At 41.7% G+C, this 20,372-nt stretch overlaps 1 protein-coding gene across 7 annotated transcripts in view; it reads right to left on the reverse strand.

Annotated features, from left to right (window-relative positions):
• Nucleotides 1-20,372, reverse strand: part of LOC101471554 (uncharacterized) — a 291,948-nt gene that overhangs the window by 254,712 nt on the left and 16,864 nt on the right. The window contains exons 1-4 of one of the 7 annotated variants that reach the window (XM_076888554.1): nucleotides 7,238-7,521; nucleotides 5,852-5,946; nucleotides 4,922-5,518; nucleotides 403-4,269 (exon numbers count right to left, since the gene is read on the reverse strand). The exons of 2 other annotated variants lie outside the window; for them this stretch is intronic. In XM_076888554.1, the coding sequence (XP_076744669.1) occupies nucleotides 3,709-4,269; nucleotides 4,922-5,518; nucleotides 5,852-5,869 (1,176 nt within the window). In that variant the 5' untranslated portion in view covers nucleotides 5,870-5,946; nucleotides 7,238-7,521 and the 3' untranslated portion in view covers nucleotides 403-3,708. Of the gene's footprint in view, nucleotides 1-399; nucleotides 4,270-4,921; nucleotides 5,519-5,851; nucleotides 5,947-7,237; nucleotides 7,522-13,185; nucleotides 14,710-15,023; nucleotides 15,621-20,372 lie in introns of those variants that run through there. 4 more of the 7 variants (XM_076888556.1, XM_076888553.1, XM_076888557.1 and 1 more) reach the window with 4 other exon arrangements.

The raw sequence follows: 20,372 nt of genomic DNA on the forward strand, positions 1-20,372 counted from the left end.
ACCTGCCTCAGTACCACATGGAAGCTCCTGTCAGGCATCATATCGGCTAAGATGAACAGGCACATGGGTCAATACATGAGTGGGACACAGAAAGGAATTGGCAAGAATACCAGAGGTGCAAAACACCAGCTACTGGTAGACAGAACAGTCAGCCGAGACTGCAAGACCAGACTGACCAACCTGTGCACTGCCTGGATTGATTACAAGAAGGCCTATGACTCAATGCCCCACAGCTGGATACTGGAATGCCTAGAATTAATAATAATAAATTCCTGTCCAAAACCAAAAGACTGCAGAGTTTTAAATATGAACGTATGTCCAACTGAGTCAAATGCTTTGTAAAAATCCAAGAACAGGATGTACCCTCTCTCTTGGATTAATTCACTGTATTCAAGGAGATCCAAAACCAGCCTAATATTGTTATGAATTAGTCTTCCTTTCAAAAAACCTGATTGTGTTTCACTGATAATGTTTGAGATGCCTTTCTTTAGTCTCTCAGCCCTTTGCCAGACAGAAGCCAAACACCAGCTAACTCAAACAAAGAAAATGTATGAATATAACAGAACTTTGACCTTGCAGTGTTAATATGGGTTAATATTTATATGCACGCCACATAAACATTTGAAGGTGTGATGGAAAAATAAATTCATTTAATAAAGAAACAATATTGAACAATAATATATTAATGACTGCAATGTAAACTAAAGTGAATCAACTGGTGGTGAGGTGTGGAGCTTACCATGTGTGCCTTGCCATCACACATGTAAATTGTCAATAAAAAAAATCAATAACACTGCTTTTGAATATCGACTCGGTATCATAAAACAAAATATTGTGATTTTCGAGCGATATTTTTCTTACATCCCTAGTTATGAGGAATGATTCTGTAACTGGTTAAATCTCTGTCATGAAGAATTAAGACGCTTCTGAAAATGGCAATTTTATTTATATCACACATTTTATTACATGTTAACTAAATATTCTTAACACAGAAGATAGACATAAAAACCTGTTTAGGTTTACAACAGCTTAAGGCAGTGAAAACAGCAAACAGAACTAAACTAAACCTAACAACACCACCAATGGAAAAAGGTCTGGAGTCTGTTTTTAATGTATGCAAAGATGTAACTGATCTCAAGTCAGCAGGTGACAGGACCACAGTAACAGAAGGTATCTTTGGATTGTACCACAATTAAAATAGAAAACTGAAGGCTCTGCCTCCCATTCTACTTTTAAATACTCTGTGAGCAACAAGTAGGCCTGCAGAGCGAGAGCGAAGTGCTCTAATAGGGTGATATGGTACTACAAGGTCATTAAGATAAGATGGGGCCTGATTATTTAAGACCTTGTGTGTGAGGAGCAGGATTTTGAATTCTGGATTTAACAGGAAGCCAAAACAGGAGAAATCTGCTCTCTCTTTCTAGTCCCTGTCAGGACTCTTGCTGCAGCATTTTGGATCAGCTGAAGGCTTTCAGGGAGTTTTTCGTTTTCAAGCTGAGTCCTGGGATGACTTTTTAAGTAATGATATAACTATTTACAGCTTGAATGCCTGTGATACATAGACAATTAAGAGATCAGTGAGACATTTCTTTGATTATAGTACTATTATTATTACTACTACTAAATACTACTGTTTCCAAGTGGAGGAACAATGATCATGTAATAAGGATAACATTTTTAGAATTAAAATTCAAATAAACATTAAAGGAAAAATTAAGAGAAACCTGAAGTATAACAGATGAGGGATTTCAGCAGAAATTACAGCAGCTTTCACATCAAACTTCTCAAATGCAACAGAACTGTCTGTCTCTTCAGATTATTTATTTTTTTGCCTGTCCCATTTGGTTCTTTAGCCGTCAGAATTGTTGTCTGAAGACCAACAAGGATACCCGATGGATTTACTTTGCCAAATGGATCATCATGGCCTTGCCGTATTGGTCCATTTGATCAACCTTTGTTGTTATTATTTATTTTATTTTCAGTTGTTACAGACATGGCTGAGGGATAGGAAAGGGAGAAAGAAAGATGAAGGAAAAGAAAAACAGAAGGGAAGAGGGGCAGTGAGAAAGGAAACTTAAAAAGAGAAAGAAGAGAAAAAAAATCTCCTGGATCACCTGAAGGCATCAGTCACCGGCAGGGAGTGTGGTGAGGGGAGATGGGCCTTGGAGGGCCTGGGAGTTCCCAGAGAGGTGGAGTCTAAGACCCGACCTGACATATAGACACAGACAAACAGGCACACACATGCATTCCCACCCTCATGCACACATATACTCAGCACTCACCCAAAGTAGGGATAGACATACATGGACACTGAACACACAATCACATTCCCCAAACAAACTCTATACCCCGGGTCCAGGTTCCCTTGCCCCTGGAGGGGGAAACGGTACCCAGACCCAGGAGATGTTACCCTTTCCCCCGGGGTGGAGGCAAGCAGACCGCCCCAGGCTCCACAGCAGCAGGGGGGCCCCGCATCCCAGATCCCAATCAGACGGCCAACACCTCCTCCCAGCCCCCCGCCCCGATGGCCAGCAGAGAACAGGGGTGTGTGAAGACCCCAAACGTCCCTCCTCTCACTCATGTGTAGTGTTGCTGCGTGTTGTTCTAAGGTGCATTTAAAAAAACGGGAGAGCATGGTGCTGCTGCCAGAGAGCAGCAGGTGTTAGCACGGCCTCTCCCGAGAACCCTCAATGTCTACATGGATTTAAAATTGAGAGGTGGGCACCGGCGCCAGAGGTGGGGTTGAACACACAGACCGTCCACTGGACGCCGTTAACGTGCCCACCCTCAAGGCCCTATATGTATGTGTTATGAGAGTGTGAGTAATGTGGATGTCTAAGCTGTGAGATAAAATTGAGGCACAGGTGGCCAGAAGGGGACAGGGGGTGGGGGGGATGCCTCCCCTGTCCCCTGGTGACACACCCGCACCCCAAAGCCCTACTTGTGTGGGTGTGTTGGGAGCGGGAAGAGGGAGGCAGCCGGGGATGGGGAGGAAAAGAAGGGAGGAGCAAGATGCCCCTCCCTGGGGCCAGCTCCCCCACCCTAACATTCAATCATCTCCAAGACTGCACAAGACAGTAGACACCCAGGTTAAGTTTATTCTCACCTCTCCCCCACCTGCAGAGTGGACTCCTGCAAGGATGGCACAAGCTCCCCGTCAGTTGAAGGGTTCATTATGATCCAATGATAGGAATGATTTCAGCCATTGTCATGATGATGTTTGCACAGAGCAGATAATGAACATAATTGCACATTGGTAACAGTGAAACAGTAGATTTGGGGGGGAAAAGCAAAAAAAAACGCAGTTAAAATGAAATGTAAAAAATAATGTTTCTATGCACATCTGCAGTTTAGAAACATGTCAGTTTGGTAATATAAAATAAAATGTATTCCTATAACTTTTATATCCTAAGAGAACAAAGATTAAAATGTAACAGGGATAACATTTTAGAATATTAAAATCCCTCAAAGGAAAAAAAACTTGATGTACACATCTATACTTGCAGCTTCCTATATGTAACATCCAGGATTATTCACTGCAGGTCCAGAAAGCAGAGCTAGCTCATCAGATCCAAGTGTGACATCAGCTGCACTCTTTACAGGAGACTCCACCTGAACTCTGTGGAGCCTGATCTCAAGGTTTTTAAGTCTGACCCTGAAACCAGAAGAGGATCTTTCTGCCTCTGCAGATTCATTGTGATCCAGTGATCACTGTCCTGCATGATCACGTCGATGGTTGCGTAGAGCAGATAATGAAGTGAATGTTTTTGCACATTGGTAACAGTGAAAAAGTTTGTTAACAGCGTGGGATCGTTTGTGTCTGGAGTATGAACTGAGATTCTTGAAGCTTTTGTCACACTGGTCACAGCTGTAGCTCCCTTCAATGTGTGTAAGTTCATGATTGTTACGACTCCCTGAGTACGAGAAACTTTTGTCACAGTGTCTGCACTTGTATGGTTTCTCTCCTGTGTGGACTCGTTTATGCACTTTAAGATGATCTGCAGTGGTGAAGGATGACCCACACTGGTCACAGACGTGCTTTTTAACCCCACTGTGATAGATTTCATGTTCTTTTAATGCACTTGGTGTGGGGAAGCCTCTCCCACATTCTTTGCAGTAGTTCATTTTGTCTCCAGTGTGTCTACGTTGATGTAGCTTTAGGTTCTTTTCATTATTGAAAGTTTTTCCACAAAGGTCACAACGCAACGCTTTCCCACCACCACAGTGGCGACAGGGTCGAGAACTGGATCCATCTGTGTCGCTCTGCTTCTAAACAAAGACACGACGACAGTGTAAGTCAGGGAATTGCTTCAACATTTTTATCCAAAGCATCATCCAAAGGAGATGTTGCAACACAAACCTGAGACTCTGTGGAGAAAAAAAAAAGAAAGAAATCTGCTTCTACTTTTGACTACTTCTCTTTCTATACCTCCATGTGGTGTTGTCTGAGTGGTGATACCTATTGCTCAGGACAAAACTGTAGCAGCTTCCTGCACCCTAATGGTGTCATAAATAAAACTGACTGTGATGATGCTGAAGCGGGCAAAGCGACCAGTGAGGAGGGTATACTGGTGGCATCTGCCATCTGTTGTCTTTACCATAGCAGGTAGCAGACTGAAGTTAGATGTTAATGAGTAATTACTGCAGGTTGAACAGGTCATGGATGGAACATTAAGGTTCACAAGACATCACACATGGAGGACTGGGCGAGTTGCTGACTTTACAGAGCAGCAGGAAAACCAGCTGAACCGAGCAGAGAGTCCAGAGTGTGGAGAACTAAGCTGAGCAATGAAATAAGAGCTGAAACTCACGCAGCGCTGCCTTCACATGCAGGAGAATTGCCAACATACTAACAACTGAATGAGCAGAGTTGTTCCGAACAGTCAGCTGAAAATGACAAGATAGAAATATAAATACAAACCTCACAGTAACTGCACTTGTAGAGTTTCTTTCTGCTGTGGATCTGTTCGTGTCTTCTCAGGGAATTTGGCTCTTTAAAAGCCTTCTCACACAGGTCACATTTATAAGGTCTCTCCTCAGTGTGGGTAAACATGTGCTGCTGTAATTCATAGTATGTCACAAACGGTTTCAAACACTGATCGCAGCAGTAAACATCTTGCCTGGTGTGGATGCGTAGGTGAGTATTTCGGTATGTTAGATGAGTGAAAGTTTTCCCACAAATGTCGCAGCTGTACGCCTTAGTTTCAGAGTGGGTAACTTGATGACGCCGTAAGTTGCCTCTGACAGTAAAAGCTTTGCCACACTGATCACAGCTGTACGCTTTAACTCCAGTGTGGGTGACTTGGTGTTTTTTTAAGTTTGCAGGCTGTCTAAAAGACTTTCCACACAAGTCACAGATGAATGGTTTCTCCCCAGTGTGGATGAACAGATGATGTTTTAGCTCAGACTTCAGAGTAAAATTCTTCCCACACTCATCACAGCTGTATTTCTTCTCTCCCTTTCTTCTGTGAGGTTTGTCGGCCTCCTGAGAGCGCTGACGTCTCGCTCCATGTTGGTCCTGCAGTGACAGAGATACAAACAGAGGCAGTGAGTGAAATGCAGTCGTGGAACAAACTGAAACTGCGTCTGTAATCAAAATGACAATGAGGAAATTGTTTTGCTCATTGGGAAAAAAATATACCATCTGAAAAAATTATAAGTGCAGCTGATTATATTTTATTTCAGTGTCCTGATAAAATATGATCTTTGTGCTTTCTTGTAACTCCTGTGGTTTTTATTTGTGAATGTAGCTTCTGTATGTGTGGAGGAGCCCAGGATGGAAAAGATAAAGCTGCTGTTAACAACCAGCTGTGCACAGTTTCAATAACAGTGTAACAGATGTTTTTCTCACCATCTGTGTTGAGCTCATTGTTTCCTCTGTAGTGGCTGAGCTGAGTCCAAATGGCTGAAAATGTTCCTCCGTCAGATTCTCCTCCTGCTGATCAGCTGGGACACAAAAGAATATTTTTATGTATTTGATCTCTGACAAAAAGAAGCAGAGCAAACACAAACCAGAGAAAGCAACATTTAGAAGATTCATTTGTTCCAGCAGCTGCAGGATGGTTTCTACAGGCTGAGGAACAACAGTCACTGCAGGAATCAACATCTGCACATTGATTTTCTGTTAGAGGAACAAAGTGAATGCAGACACACAGACAGGCTCTCTCCAAACCCTCAGAACAAAAGCTGTCCAGCTTTGTGTGTCTGTCAAAATGCTTTTTACAAACCCTGCTGGAATCAGTGTTGTTACAGCTGCAGTCAAAGCAAGATGGAAACAATGAAGAAGGAAAGTTCAAATCTACTCAGACTAAATGTCAGACTTGATCCCTGCAAGCAGGCACAAACTAAAACTCTCTTTTGTGAAAACCAGTGTTGGTCAAATTACTTGAAAAAGTAATCAGTAACTAATTAATGATTACTTCCCACCAAAAGTAATCCCGTTACTTTACTGATTACTTATTTTTTGTCAGTAATTAGTTATTTAGTTACTTTTTAAAAACATGATTTACACCCTGAATAGGTGATAAAGCGACAGCGAGTCCATCATATATAATGTCATCAAGTGGAAAAGTCTCTTTTTAAAATTTGTTTTATTAATTTTAATCTTTTAACTTTATGCATTGAGCAAAATTTAATTATATGCAACATTCACTGACTGGAAGAAATTTGTTTAACATTTAAAATAACTTGAAAAAAAGTTATCGGATTACAGTAACACATTACTTGTAACTGCCCATCTCTGGTGACTGATGCAACTGTCTGTAAAGGCTGCTGATATTCGCCCTACTTACTCCCTCATTCCTGCATGCTGCCTTCCACAATGTCTGTATAAACAACTCTCACCCATGTCAATTTATAACTTTTCTTATTTTATTTTATCGCTCACTGCCTCTCATGTGTTCATCCACAGTAGCTGGACAATAAAGTTATAGTGACCCTGATACTGCAGCAGATCGCTCTGACTTCCTGTTATCACTTAAATAGAAACGAGGCTGTAGAGGTTTGGTGCAGGCAGAAAAACAGCTGCAGGGACAATGAAAAGACTTTTCTGCTCCAACTTCTCCCAGCATGCTGAGCTAATGATTAGTTGGTGTTTTTCTCCAAACACTCTCTCACTCTTCTCTCAACGTGTTCACAATAAACTGTGAACAGACACCGAGGAGAGCAGCAGAAGACCTCATTCAGGAGCTAAACTCAACATGAACTGAACTCACAGTAAAGTTAGCTCGGTGCTTACCTTTAGATGAGCCCACAAACCGAGAGAAACTCCGCGATGAAGCTGCAACTCTTTCCAAACACAGGAAACAGATCAGGGAGCAGAGACCCACGTGGTTCACGCTGATCTCAGCTACGATCCAGGAGACAAGGGTGGGCAGATCGATGCAGATATCGATCAGGACGTTGGTAGTGGTTTATGATCGATACTTTAGTTTGTTTCTCTCCTCTAAGTTCACTACTTTTCTCCCGTTTCATGACAAAGCAGCTCTCTCTGCTCGACTCCTCTCCTGCGCACACACTTTGCTCCGCCCCCTTCTTCCTGATCTGCTTTGATTCGTCCGGTGCGATCACGTGACTCGGCTGCCCTGAAGAAAATACATTTTGGCTGCAGAGAGTGAGAAAGAGGGGCAGCATGTGGAGATATTTCACAGCTGTGTGTGTGAAGAAAAGTTTCTGCTGTGGCAACACCACCAGTTTATAAAGACACAAAGAAGAGCAGCAAAAGAAAGTCAGTGAGGAGGGAAATCCTTCAGACACACCCCCGCACAGAGGTCAGAGGTCACTGACAGAGTCCTTTCTGAAAGGCACAGAACATCCAGGTCGCTCATTTAGTGCTGAGAGTAAAGTTTCATTTCAAAGTGTTGGTCGTCATCATTGTTGTTACTTGAGCAGATTGATTATTTATAAACTAAATGCAGACATTAAAAATAACACATTCGTCCCACTGAAGTGTTACATTAATTATTTTATTGGAGGCATGAATTCTCAGCAGGGCTGGGATCATACCATCATGTGACTGAAGGAAGCGGGGCAGATGTTCTGTAATGTTACAGGCCAGAACACAGAGAGACGGGGAAAAGTGAAGAAACAAGCGAAAACATAAAATGTGCATCTGACTGCATCTCAGTGATATTGGAGACGTCAAAGCTGAGTGAAAAATTTATCAAAGTAGGAGTTGGAACTTTCAGCCATTTTCCACTGTGGAGGACAAAAGGTTTCAAACTTGTCCAGGTCTTAAAGCTCATGTGTGTTGCAGTAGATGTATAAAAATATGGCTTTTTTGAAAATAAAAGAATAAAATTGCTTCCTTGAAAAAGACTAAATTTACAGTTCAGTGTTGAATATTACATCAAACAAACTGTGTTTTGAATAGCAGAGAGTCATGTGAATGTGCGCTTGAAGGCTGTGACGGAGGTGTGGTCCCTGACTCAGCTGCAGGGGAGGAGTGGTGCAGTGATGGGTGGGGGCGGTGCCGGGAAGGCAGGTGAGGACAGAGCTGGTGGCATTTGAACTAATGACAACCTTTTTCCCCTTTAGTGAAGCGAGAGACCAGAGAGAAGAGAAGAGCAAAAGCTGAGACGTACAGGACAAGTGAACACGCTTTATGTGTATGCACATATTGTATCTTACAGGCTTTCGTAATGGAGCTGCAGAGTCTGAAGGAGGGCCCCGTGAAGAAGTGACAGACGAAGAGCTGCGTTAAGATCCCTGCATTTAAAAAAGGCTTCTGTCAACTTGATGCCAGGGACGTTGAAGAAACGAGAGCTATTGCCCACCTGAGAATTCAAGTCAAGCAAGTAATCAGTAGTTTATCATTTACCGATTACTTCCTCAAAATGCTACATACCACAATGCCAATCAGATTACTTCTTCCACGTGAGGGTGAACGTGTAACGATGCTGGATAAGTTAAGGTTTGCTGCATTTTGGTAAATATGTGCCCAAGTGTGGCTGTGAAACCAGGGCGAAATGAAACTTGCTCTTGTTAAATATTCTTAAAACTGCTGTGTTGTATGCAGTGGCCGTCCTAGCCTGTTTGGTGCCCTGGGCGAACACTCCCTTTGTCTAAGGTTTATTTCTGGGATTTCGCACAACCCAGGATTCAAATCATGAATCCATAATGGGCTTGGATTTACAACATTATAAATGAAATGTGCTCTACTTGGAAGCAGCCGGGCCCCCTCCCCTTTCGATGTGTTGTGTGTGAGACTTTAAGAATCAAACTGTAAATTACAAATTGTTTTTGATCCCTTTACCCCTGGTAATAAAGTGTATATTTGCTTTCTTACTCTTCTTATATTTATTGTTTGTTTTCCGGCACTGCTGTAACTGAAACCTCGTCGTCCCGTATATACTGGACTGTATGTAGCAGAGATGACCGAGGGCTCTCGCGCTCACTTTATAGAACTTTGAAAACCCATCGGTGCAAATTATAAGTTTGTATCATGATGTCTGGTGTTTTTGTGTCTGTTGGTTTGTTTTTATTTTGTTTTATTTTGCAAGTTGGTTATTAGATGCCGCTCCAGCCAGCCAGAGAATCGTCGTCGCCCTGCCCTCTCCCCCCTGTGCCGCAAGCAGCAGGCGCACCTCGCAAAGGGAGGGCGCCCTTCCTCTCAGCAAACCGATCGTGCCTTTTTTTTTGTTTGCCGATGCCCGTGATGCCGCCCCGGGCAACCGCCCATGTCGCCCGTATCAAAAACCGCTACTGGTTGTATGTACAGTTCATTGTAACCGATGTAACTTTCTATAAAGTGGTTTCAATAAAACAGAAAGGACAAATAAAAAGACAAAATAAACTACTGCATAACTAAATGAGCAAATACAATAATGTAATTTAAAGGAATTTAATAATGTAGATTTCTGTGGCCTAAAGGCATTAATTTTTCCATTATTTTTGCAGAAAAAAGAAAATTTCCCTTGCCAAAAAATTTAACAGGGTTATAATCGGGTGTGTAAGAAAGTGGGGAGGGTTTTCATGGCTTACTATCTATAAAAAATAATAATAATAAAATAAAGATCTGGTTTCTACTATGTAGATTTTCACCAATCACAGGGGTCCCAGAATGTAACCTCTGAGATAATCTAAGGAATACCGTGTGAAAATTGCTTCCATACGTAGTGCTTTGACACATATTAATGTCAGCAGGCTAACGTCTTGATGCATTCCCAATCATCCAGGAAAGTAAATCTCCAAAGGTTGATTCTGTTCATCTGGACGCAGCGTTTTCAGTGGGAGAAACGTTTCGTCATTCATCCAGGTGACTTCTTCAGTCTCAGCTGACTGCAGGTTTTCCCAATCTTATAATGACTATGCATAATGATTGGTTTCAGTCATTATGCAAATGTACTGTTTATAAGATTTGGGGAAACCTGCAGTCAGCTGAGACTGAAGAAGTCACCTGGATGAATGACGAAACGTTTCTCCCACTGAAAACATCCAGATGAACAGAATCAACTTTTGGAGGTCAGCAGGCTAACACACTTTGAATGGTGATACATTTTTCCGTGAGTGTATTTCTGGTGGTTCCAATGCCATAATAGTTCACACATCAGAAGATCACTGTTTCCACTGAGGAAAGAGACAAATGCCTTTGGATGTGCTTCAGGGAGAGCATCCGGCATTAAAAATAAAAGCTACCCAAAGAAATCTGTGGAACAAGGGAACAGCCAAAAGCAGCTACTGTAGTTTAAGCATGTTAGTGTGGCAATATTAGTACAGCTGAGACTCCCATCCCACCAGGATTTTCTGCTCTCCAGACTTCTCATTTAATGATTATTAAATCAACCTAAGCCTCTCCCACATTCATTACAGTAGTTTGTTTGAACACATTTTAATTGCACGTTTGAAGGAAACCTCATCCTTTTAGCATTGTGGAGTGGAGTGGAGTGGAGAACAGCCAAATCTCCTCCCCTGAATAAACCTCCACCTGTGCCACTGAAAACAGTTAAATTAGTTTGAATCTAAAATCATGACTCCAGCTATTTGTTGTGAGACCAGTTGTTTATTTTCACACCGAACTGTTTAATAACAAGAACTTTACACAGAATTAATCAAATTTAACTAATGCTTTGACAATACAAACTTAAAATCAACAAGCAGAAATTTACAGCTCCTGAACATGTGGATCATAAAACAACGTTTGGACTTCAGGGATACAGTAAATACACTCAAATGAAAGGAGGAGCCAAAAGTAGAAGTTAAATAGAATTTGAATTAACTTTAACAAAAAAAAAGAAGTAATCTGTAATCTTTTAAAATGGTCCTGATGTGTGCTGCTGTTTTTTACTTTTAACAATTTTTTGCTGCAACTGTGAATAGGGCTTTGGAGTTGACGTCACGGGAGGGGGCGTGGCCACGATTTTGGGTTGAGCCGCCATGTTAGTAGGCCAAACAAAGGGCTACAGGAGCAACAGCACATGGAAACATCAGCTATGGCTCGCACTTGCTGTGTTGTCGGTTGCAATGTTATATTGCACGATTGGGAAGGGAATAAGGAATAATCTTTTTATCGTTTCCCCTGCTGGAAGCAACGTGAGGGATCTCATGTATGTTACCAAACGAAGACGTCAGGCTTTGATAGCAGCGGTGAGACGAGCTGATATTGAGTTTTCTGCCATTATTTTTTGTTGATGTGCTCCCGACATTTTCATTTCAGTATGTTCATATTGCTCTTTATAGGCTCAAACATCCTAATGTGTGATCCAGCAGAATTATGTTCTGTTTGTGGAGTAGCTTATCGGTGACAACTCCTCCAGACTAGCAGGTGGAATTTGCCTTTTTTGCAGACGGCTCCTTTTGCCTTTCAGTGCAGGCGGTGTGTTTATGTTCTCATCTAGAGCAATTTTTGGGGCAGCTGCTGAGGAGAAGTCAATGTTATGTGTGACCTCTGGCTGTATCTTGGTCATATAGTCAACCTACTCACAACGTGGAGGCTTAAAAATGGCCAAATCTTGTACCCAACCGTCTGTGAATTAGATGTGCACCTCCAGGGATTTATAATTCCAAAAATGATGCGCTGACTCCACAGACAAGGTACGACAAGGTATTAGGGTAGGACAATGGTGGAAGGTCTCCAGGGTTTCTACTCCACTGCCGTATTTTATACGGGTCCACAACCGATGCATGCTATTGTTTCCAAGTACAGTCTCTTGGCGCCGGGCTCAATCGCTCTCGATACAGTCATTTGACTTTTGAGCTGATTTTAAGCATGGTTCTGGCAGTCGTCCTTCCAACACAGTGTGTTTGTTTTGATTCGTGGCCTTCTCAAATGGCGCCGTGCTCCCACAATGCATTGCGGCATTACGTCAACTCCAAAGCCCTATAGAGATTGACAGACCACATGACTTTCGCGCATTGCATGCCGGTAACTCGTGGCAAAACAATCCAAGTACCGCATCAAATGCAAGCATTTGCAGCACCGCAAAACGTTCATTCTCCGGTTCCAATAAATTCTTGCTTTTTCTTTGCCCCCCAAAAAGGTATGCACAAAACGAAGGAGAACAATGCCGGTCTGTACAAAGACAGACTTCATGAAAAGTCAAAGATAAGATACGAGGAAAAAATCAAACCAGTGAAAGTGTCAGACCCTTACGAGCACACAGAGGGACAAAATACGTTAGCGTGCTGCCCAACTTTCACCACGCTCATATTTATAATCATACGGTTCTTGGAGTGAGTGCATACACTCATGAAGTTTAGTAACTTCAGGTCACTGCAACAAGCCCAGGTACAGTTTACCGACGGATGGGTGCAGGACCTTGAAATGCACCGTGTAGAAAGTAAAGACCATCGTACGTATCATAAGTTTACCAGTCTCACAAATCTTCTTCATAAATACACATTCGTTAACCGTTTATTAATAGGACCTTTGAGCTCAATGGTAATTAATTAGTAGTGGAAATAATTTCTGGTACCCATCACAGAAATGTAGCAGTGACAATAATATTGTATGCTGTAATCGTACTGGGCAATTAGTGATACAAAACAACAGTTTTATCCTGTGTATAAAAGTAAATGTTTTTGTCAATGTACAGAAGCGAAACACAATATTGTGTCAGGACAATTCACTATTTATGCACAATAAATAAAGGAGCATAGCGCGACAATTTCTGTTCAGCGCCAGACTTGCTTGTAACCTATATCACCAATTATGTTATGAAAAATGACACATTAACTACAACAGCAGACTGACCTTTGTGTAAATGCTTGGAGCAGACTAACCTGTGAGCTGGAGTGTTCTGGGACGTTATAATTGGTCTTTGAATGGCTGCAATCCAGTCGCGTCTTTGTTACTTCAGAAACATGGCTCGAACAATTTCTCTTCAACGACGTAATCCGATAACAACCGATCTCTTTACCCGTCGGCTTCCCGTGGCTGTCATGCGACCGGCTATTGCAGTTAATAATACAACAGCTTCTTGACATTTTTGTGTTTCTTTTTATCGCTGTGTGACTGATTTCATTTGAAAGCCTGCGTGCGCTAGTACCGCTTGCCACGAGTTCCCAGAATTCTTTGCGGTTTTACCCGTGAATGACGTCACATTTTCAATCTCTATAAGAATGTGTTCTTTGACTGATTAAATAATGGTTACACTGACTCACTGCTCCACCTTCTGGTACAAACTGGTATTACATGGAAGTACAGCCCAGCACCAGTTTATCTTGAGTTTCTTTTTTCTGGACACAAAGTCACAGCGGTTGTTGTTGCCTCAGAAAAAAAGTTAGATTTGGGGAAAAAAGCAAGAAGTTAAAATGAAATGTAAAAAAAATAATGTTTCTATGCACATCTGCAGTTTAGAAACATACCAGTTTGGTAATATAAAATAAAATGTATTCCTATAACTTTTATATCCTAAGAGAACAAAGATTAAAATGTAACAGGGATAACATTTTAGAATATTAAAATCCCTCAAAGGGAAAAAAAACTTGATGTGCACATCTATACTTGCAACTTCCTAAATAACATCCAGGATTATTCACTGCAGGTCCAGAAATCAGAGCTACCTCATCAGATCCAAGTGTGACATCAGCTGCACTCTCTACAGGAGATTCCAGCTGAACTCTGTGGAGCCTGATCTCAAGGTTTTTAAGTCTGACCCTGAAACCAGAAGAGGATCTTTCTGTCTCTTCAGATCCATTGTGATCCAGTGATCACAGTCCTGCATGATCACGCTGATGTTTGCACAGAGCAGATAATGAAGTGAATGTTTTTGCACATTGGTAACAGTGAAACAGTTTATTTACAGCGTGGGATCGTTTGTGTTTGGAGTATGAACTGAGATTCATGAAGCTTTTGTCACACTGGTCACAGCTGTAGCTCCCTTTAACGTGTGTACGTTCATGAAGGTTACGATTACTTGATTGTGAAAAGCTCTTGTCACAGTATCTGCACTTGTATGGTTTCTCTCCTGTGTGGACTCGTTTATGCTTTCTAAGGTCACATGCAGTGGTGAAGGATGACCCACACTGGTCACAGAGGTGCTTTTTAACCCCACTGTGACAGAGTTCATGTATTTTTAATTCACTCGGTGTGGGGAAGCCTTTCCCACATTCTTTGCAGTAGTTCATTTTATCTCCAGTGTGTCTACGCTGATGTAATTTTAGGCACCGCTGCTGATTGAAAGTTTTTCCACAAAGGTCACAACGAAACGCTTTCCCACCACCACAGTGCTCACAGGGTTGAGAACTGGATCCATCTGTGTCGCTCTGCTTCTAAACAAAGACACAAACACAGTGTAAGTCGGGGAATTCCTTCAACATTTTTGCAAGAATTAATAAATAGCACATTAGAATTGATGAACTGCCCAGCACTGCCGTTATATGCAGTATAATCCCTAACAGGCAAACAGTTTATTTTCTAGAATTTTTCAAAACAGTTTCCTGTTCGTCATTTCCTTGTTTTCTTTCTGTCCTGTCAATTAAGGTCAAAATAAATAAACGAGGAAAATACATACCTCACAGTAACTGCACTTTTTTTTCTGTCCTGTCAATTAAGGTCAAAATAAATAAACGAGGAAAATACATACCTCACAGTAACTGCACTTGTAGAGTTTCTTTCTGGTGTGGATCTGTTGGTGTTTTTTCAGGAACCGTAGAGTTGTAAAAGCCTTATTACACAGGTCACATTTATAAGGTCTCTCCATAGTGTGTGTAAACAGGTGGTGGTGCAATTCTGTGTCTGTTGCGCACTTTTTGCCGCATTGATCACAGTAGTAATCACCATGTAGAGTGTGAGTGGGTAGTTGTATATTTTGGTATCCTAACTGGCTGAAAGTTTTTCCACACATGTCACAGTCCTCCACCTTAATTCCAGGGTGGGTAACTTGATACATCGTTGAGCTGCTACACTGAGTGAAAACTCTGCCGCACTGATCGCAGCTGAGCGCTTTAACTTTGCAGTGTATGAGTTGGTGTGTTTTTAAGTGTTCAGGCTTAGTAAAAGATTTTCCACACAAGTCACAGCTAAATTGTCTCTCTTCAGTGTGGATGAGTTGATGACATTTCAGGTTAGACTGCCCAATAAACTCCTTCCCACACTCGTCACAGCTGTATGTTTCCTCCGCCTTATTTCTGTGAAGTTTGTCGGCCTCTTGAGAGCACTGACTTCTCTCTCCATGTTGGTCCTGCAGTGACGGAGATACAGAGGCAGTGAGTGAAATGCAGTCCTCAAACAAACTGAACCTCCCTCCATTAACACTTTTGAAGATGCCAACTGCCACTAGAATTTTAGATGATTCCCTAAAATATTTAAATACAGAAACAGTGACTAGATCAAAAGAAAGAGGACAATATGTCTGTGAAGGCTCTCAATCATCCAGGTCATCGTAGTCAAAGGAGCTTGCAAAGAAAAGCGTCTGGACTTCTTTAAGTTTCCTTGAAGACGTTTCACCTCTCATCCGAGAAGCTTCTTCAGTTCTAAGAGTAACTGGTGGAGAGTCCCAGATTTTAAGCCCTATGGGAGTGTTCCCATGGACGCTGTATTGATACTCTATGTAATCACACCTTCACCAAAACCTTGGCTGGTTGTGACCCATGACCTTTTACGATTAGGTAGAGGATCAAAAGGGTGTCCATGGATCTGATTTCACTTTTATCTAACATATATATATTCCACATGGCAGTACCTTTGTCTTCTTACATGAAGATAATAGAGTTAATGATTTGTCCGTCTAAAGCAATGGTTCCCAAACTTTTTTTTTGCTAGGCCCCCCTTTGTTTGACAACACAAATCTTCACAAAAAACAAACAAACAAACAAAAAAAAAAAAAAAACACATCCTCCAACCACACACACATATTTTGTTTTCAAACTTCATTCATGACTTTCTACAATGGCAGATAGAGACAAAATACTGTTAATCTCACTATCTTCAGGTTTTACACACTCACACATAAACACGCAGTTACTGTCCCTCCGTGTAGAAAGGCAGAAGCGTCACTGTGTCATTATCTTACATGTAGTTGTTTTCAACATAGTTATCAATACATTTTTCAAAAATGCCTCTCTGTGCAAAATGGGTTCAAAACATAAACAACTGTGGGATCCTGTTTGTCCGTGATTTGGACAGGGGGAACAATGATGAAAAAATATTGCCGTAAACAGTTTATTTTGCAACACCACTAAACAAACGATAGTGTAAAATGTTCTTGAAACTCTCAATTTACCTGTCATGAATGAAGACCAGAATAAACAACTAGCCTCTGAAATAATGGTAAAGGAGTTAGAAAATGCCATGAGAAACCTGAAAGCTAATAAATCGCCAGGAAGTCATGAGTTCACATCTGAATTCTACAGGGAGTGCAGAATTATTAGGCAAATTGTATTTTTGAGGAATAATTTTATTATTGAACAACAACCATGTTCTCAATGAACCCAAAAAACTCATTAATATCAAAGCTGAATGTTTTTGGAAGTAGTTTTTAGTTAGTTTTTAGTTTTAGCTATTTTAGGGGGATATCTGTGTGTGCAGGTGACTATTACTGTGCATAATTATTAGGCAACTTAACAAAAAACAAATATATACCCATTTCAATTATTTATTTTTACCAGTGAAACCAATACAACATCTCCACATTCAAAAACAAAACAAAAACAAATCAGCGACCAATATAGCCACCTTTCTTTGCAAGGACACTCAAAAGCCTGCCATCCATGGATTCTGTCAGTGTTTTGATCTGTTCACCATCAACATTGCGTGCAGCAGCAACCACAGCCTCCCAGACACTGTTCAGAGAGGTGTACTGTTTTCCCTCCTTGTAAATCTCACATTTGATGATGGACCACAGGTTCTCAATGGGGTTCAGATCAGGTGAACAAGGAGGCCATGTCATTAGTTCTTCTTCTTTTATACCCTTTCTTGCAGCCACGCTGTGGAGTACTTGGACACGTGTGATGGAGCATTGTCCTGCATGAAAATCATGTTTTTCTTGAAGGATGCAGACTTCTTCCTGTACCACTGCTTGAAGAAGGTGTCTTCCAGAAACTGGCAGTAGGACTGGGAGTTGAGCTTGACTCCATCCTCAACCCGAAAAGGCCCCACAAGCTCATCTTTGATGATACCAGCCCAAACCAGTACTCCACCTCCACCTTGCTGGCGTCTGAGTGGGACTGGAGCTCTCTGCCCTTTACCAATCCAGCCACGGGCCCATCCATCTGGCCCATCAAGACTCACTCTCATTTCATCAGTCCATAAAACCTTAGAAAAACCAGTCTTGAGATATTTCTTGGCCCAGTCTTGACGTTTCAGCTTGTGTGTCTTGTTCAGTGGTGGTCGTCTTTCAGCCTTTCTTACCTTGGCCATGTCTCTGAGTATTGCACACCTTGTGCTTTTGGGCACTCCAGTGATGTTGCAGCTCTGAAATATGGCCAAACTGGTGGCAAGTGGCATCTTGGCAGCTGCACGCTTGACTTTTCTCAGTTCATGGGCAGTTACTTTGCACCTTGGTTTTTCCACACGCTTCTTGCGACCCTGTTGACTATTTTGAATGAAACGCTTGATTGTTCGATGATCACGCTTCAGAAGCTTTGCAATTTTGAGACTGCTGCATCCCTCTGCAAGATATCTCACTATTTTTGACTTTTCTGAGCCTGTCGAGTCCTTCTTTTGACCCATTTTGCCAAAGGAAAGGACATTGCCTAATAATTATGCACACCTGATATAGGGTGTTGATGTCATTAGACCACACCCCTTCTCATTACAGAGATGCACATCACCTAATATGCTTAATTGGTAGTAGGCTTTCAAGCCTATACAGCTTGGAGTAAGACAACATGCATGAAGAGGATGATGTGGACAAAATACTCATTTGCCTAATAATTCTGCACTCCCTGTATGAAGCATTCAAAGAGGATCTTATTCCTATACTGAGAAAAACATGCAATCTTCGCCTTCGCTGAGAGCCAAAAGAAGTTTGGCTCTCAGCGAAGGCGGTCGCACTTTCCTCCTCTCCTGCCCTTATCTTCCCTGCTTTGCTTCTTATGTCCTTGTCTTGTCTTGTGTTTTTACTTTTCCTGGAACACTTTCTCACAGTCTGTTTCTAAACCTAAAAGAGGAATTATGGATTTGATCAACTGGTCTCTGAATGCAATTGACACCCCTTTCTCAACGAGAAGTCTGGGCTTGGGTGAGCCTGAGTGCTGAAGATATCTACCTATTTGGAACCATGGTAACAGGGTTCTGGCTGATCGGAGCTGGCTTGGCCCTGACTTATCGAAGAATTAAGAAAGCGGAACCGGCTGTTCAAACCCCCACAAGGCTGCCCGCTGGGATTGGAACGATGGGAGAGGCGTGAGTTTCTCAAAATGGGCTGATTGAGTGCAGCACGGATAAGATCTTGGAGAGGCTACGGCTGCTGTGAATACTTGAATAAGATCTCTGACTGCAGACTGGATACATCTCGGAAGGGCTAGCCCGGAATAACATCTCTGGGCGCAAATTGGATGACATCTCGGGGAGGCACACTGCCGTGGGTTCTCAGAATCGGCTCCTTGAGCACAAGAAATGACAACATCACAGAACGCAAGTATGGCGAAGCTCGCGGCTCTCCAACGGGAGATTGAGAGACCAGTGTTGGACTGTAGAACTGCTTTGAAATTCATATGAGCTGTTCGCACTAAAGTAAAAAGCTCCATTACTTCATGCGGAGACCGGATGCGCTGTCTACACCGGCTCTCTCTCACCCTTTACCCGCCCCTGTTGCTTGTCTTGTGTTTCTATGGTGTATTGATAGTCTTGTGCTTTTGTGCTGAGGTGTTTTTTCTGTTATCAAACTGTTCTCCCACTAGGAGCTCAGTCTGAGTGGAGTTTTTTTCTCCTCCTCTTACCTCATGTTATGTATTTTTGTTGTTTTTTTCCTATCAGCCTACCTTTCTGACGTGTCTCCCCAATGTGATGTTTGTGTGAAGTTGGTCAGAAGGTTCCTTTGTAAGTGCGCATGCGCCATTAGCGTGCTGCCTGCTGTAACCCTAATTTCCTTCGGGATTAATAAAGTATTCTGATTCTGATTCAATTGGGCACTTGAAAAGACACAAATCCCACCTACCTGGAAAGAAGCAATTATATCTCTCATACCGAAGAAGGCCAAGGATAAGAAAGAATGTGGGTCCTAAGGCCAATTTCTGTACTTTATGTAGCTTACTGTATCTATACATCCATTGTGACAAAACGAATGGAAAAAATACTACTAACCTGATACATAATGATCAAGCTGTCTTTATACATAAACGTCAAAGCCAGGGTAACGCAAGACGCACTTTACACATAATGAACTAAATACAACAACATGCAGTTTATTTAAAAACTTATACGGCATATGCTTTCCTATAAGTTACATGGCTGATTTTAACCCTGTATTGCCTAATCGAATCCTAGATAATTTGACTACTTAATTTCTTCCAGTTGCCTTTCTTTGCCCCACTATTTCCTGTACACTGTCTTTCCTTTGACCCATGTGTCCCACTTGTACTGACACTTCTTTTTCTTGCCTTTCTCAATTTTATGCCGATGACATCCAGCTGTGCACGTCTTTAAAGGCTCATCAGATAAATGAGCTTCTAGCCTAGTTGAGGGAATAGTGACGGGCTCTCCAGTAATTGCTTTGTTTTAAACTCTTGCAAGTCTGAGTGTAATGTCTTGTAAAGTAATGCACAGGAATGTGAGATGTGAGAACCACAATGAAAATAACATTACAGAAGAAAATTGTGTATTGGAAAATTTCTTATATTAAGAATTGTGGCTTTAATATAAAACTGATTAACAGAACATGTGTTTCATCTTTACAAGTCTTGTTGCTTGAATTTCAGTAATGCATGTAGGAACAAGGCTAAATCTGGTGCCAGTTATAATGCTAATCACACAGCAGCAGCTGATAAAGTCC

This window comes from Maylandia zebra, linkage group LG9, assembly GCF_041146795.1.
Source record: "Maylandia zebra isolate NMK-2024a linkage group LG9, Mzebra_GT3a, whole genome shotgun sequence".
NCBI lineage: Eukaryota > Metazoa > Chordata > Actinopteri > Cichliformes > Cichlidae > Maylandia > Maylandia zebra.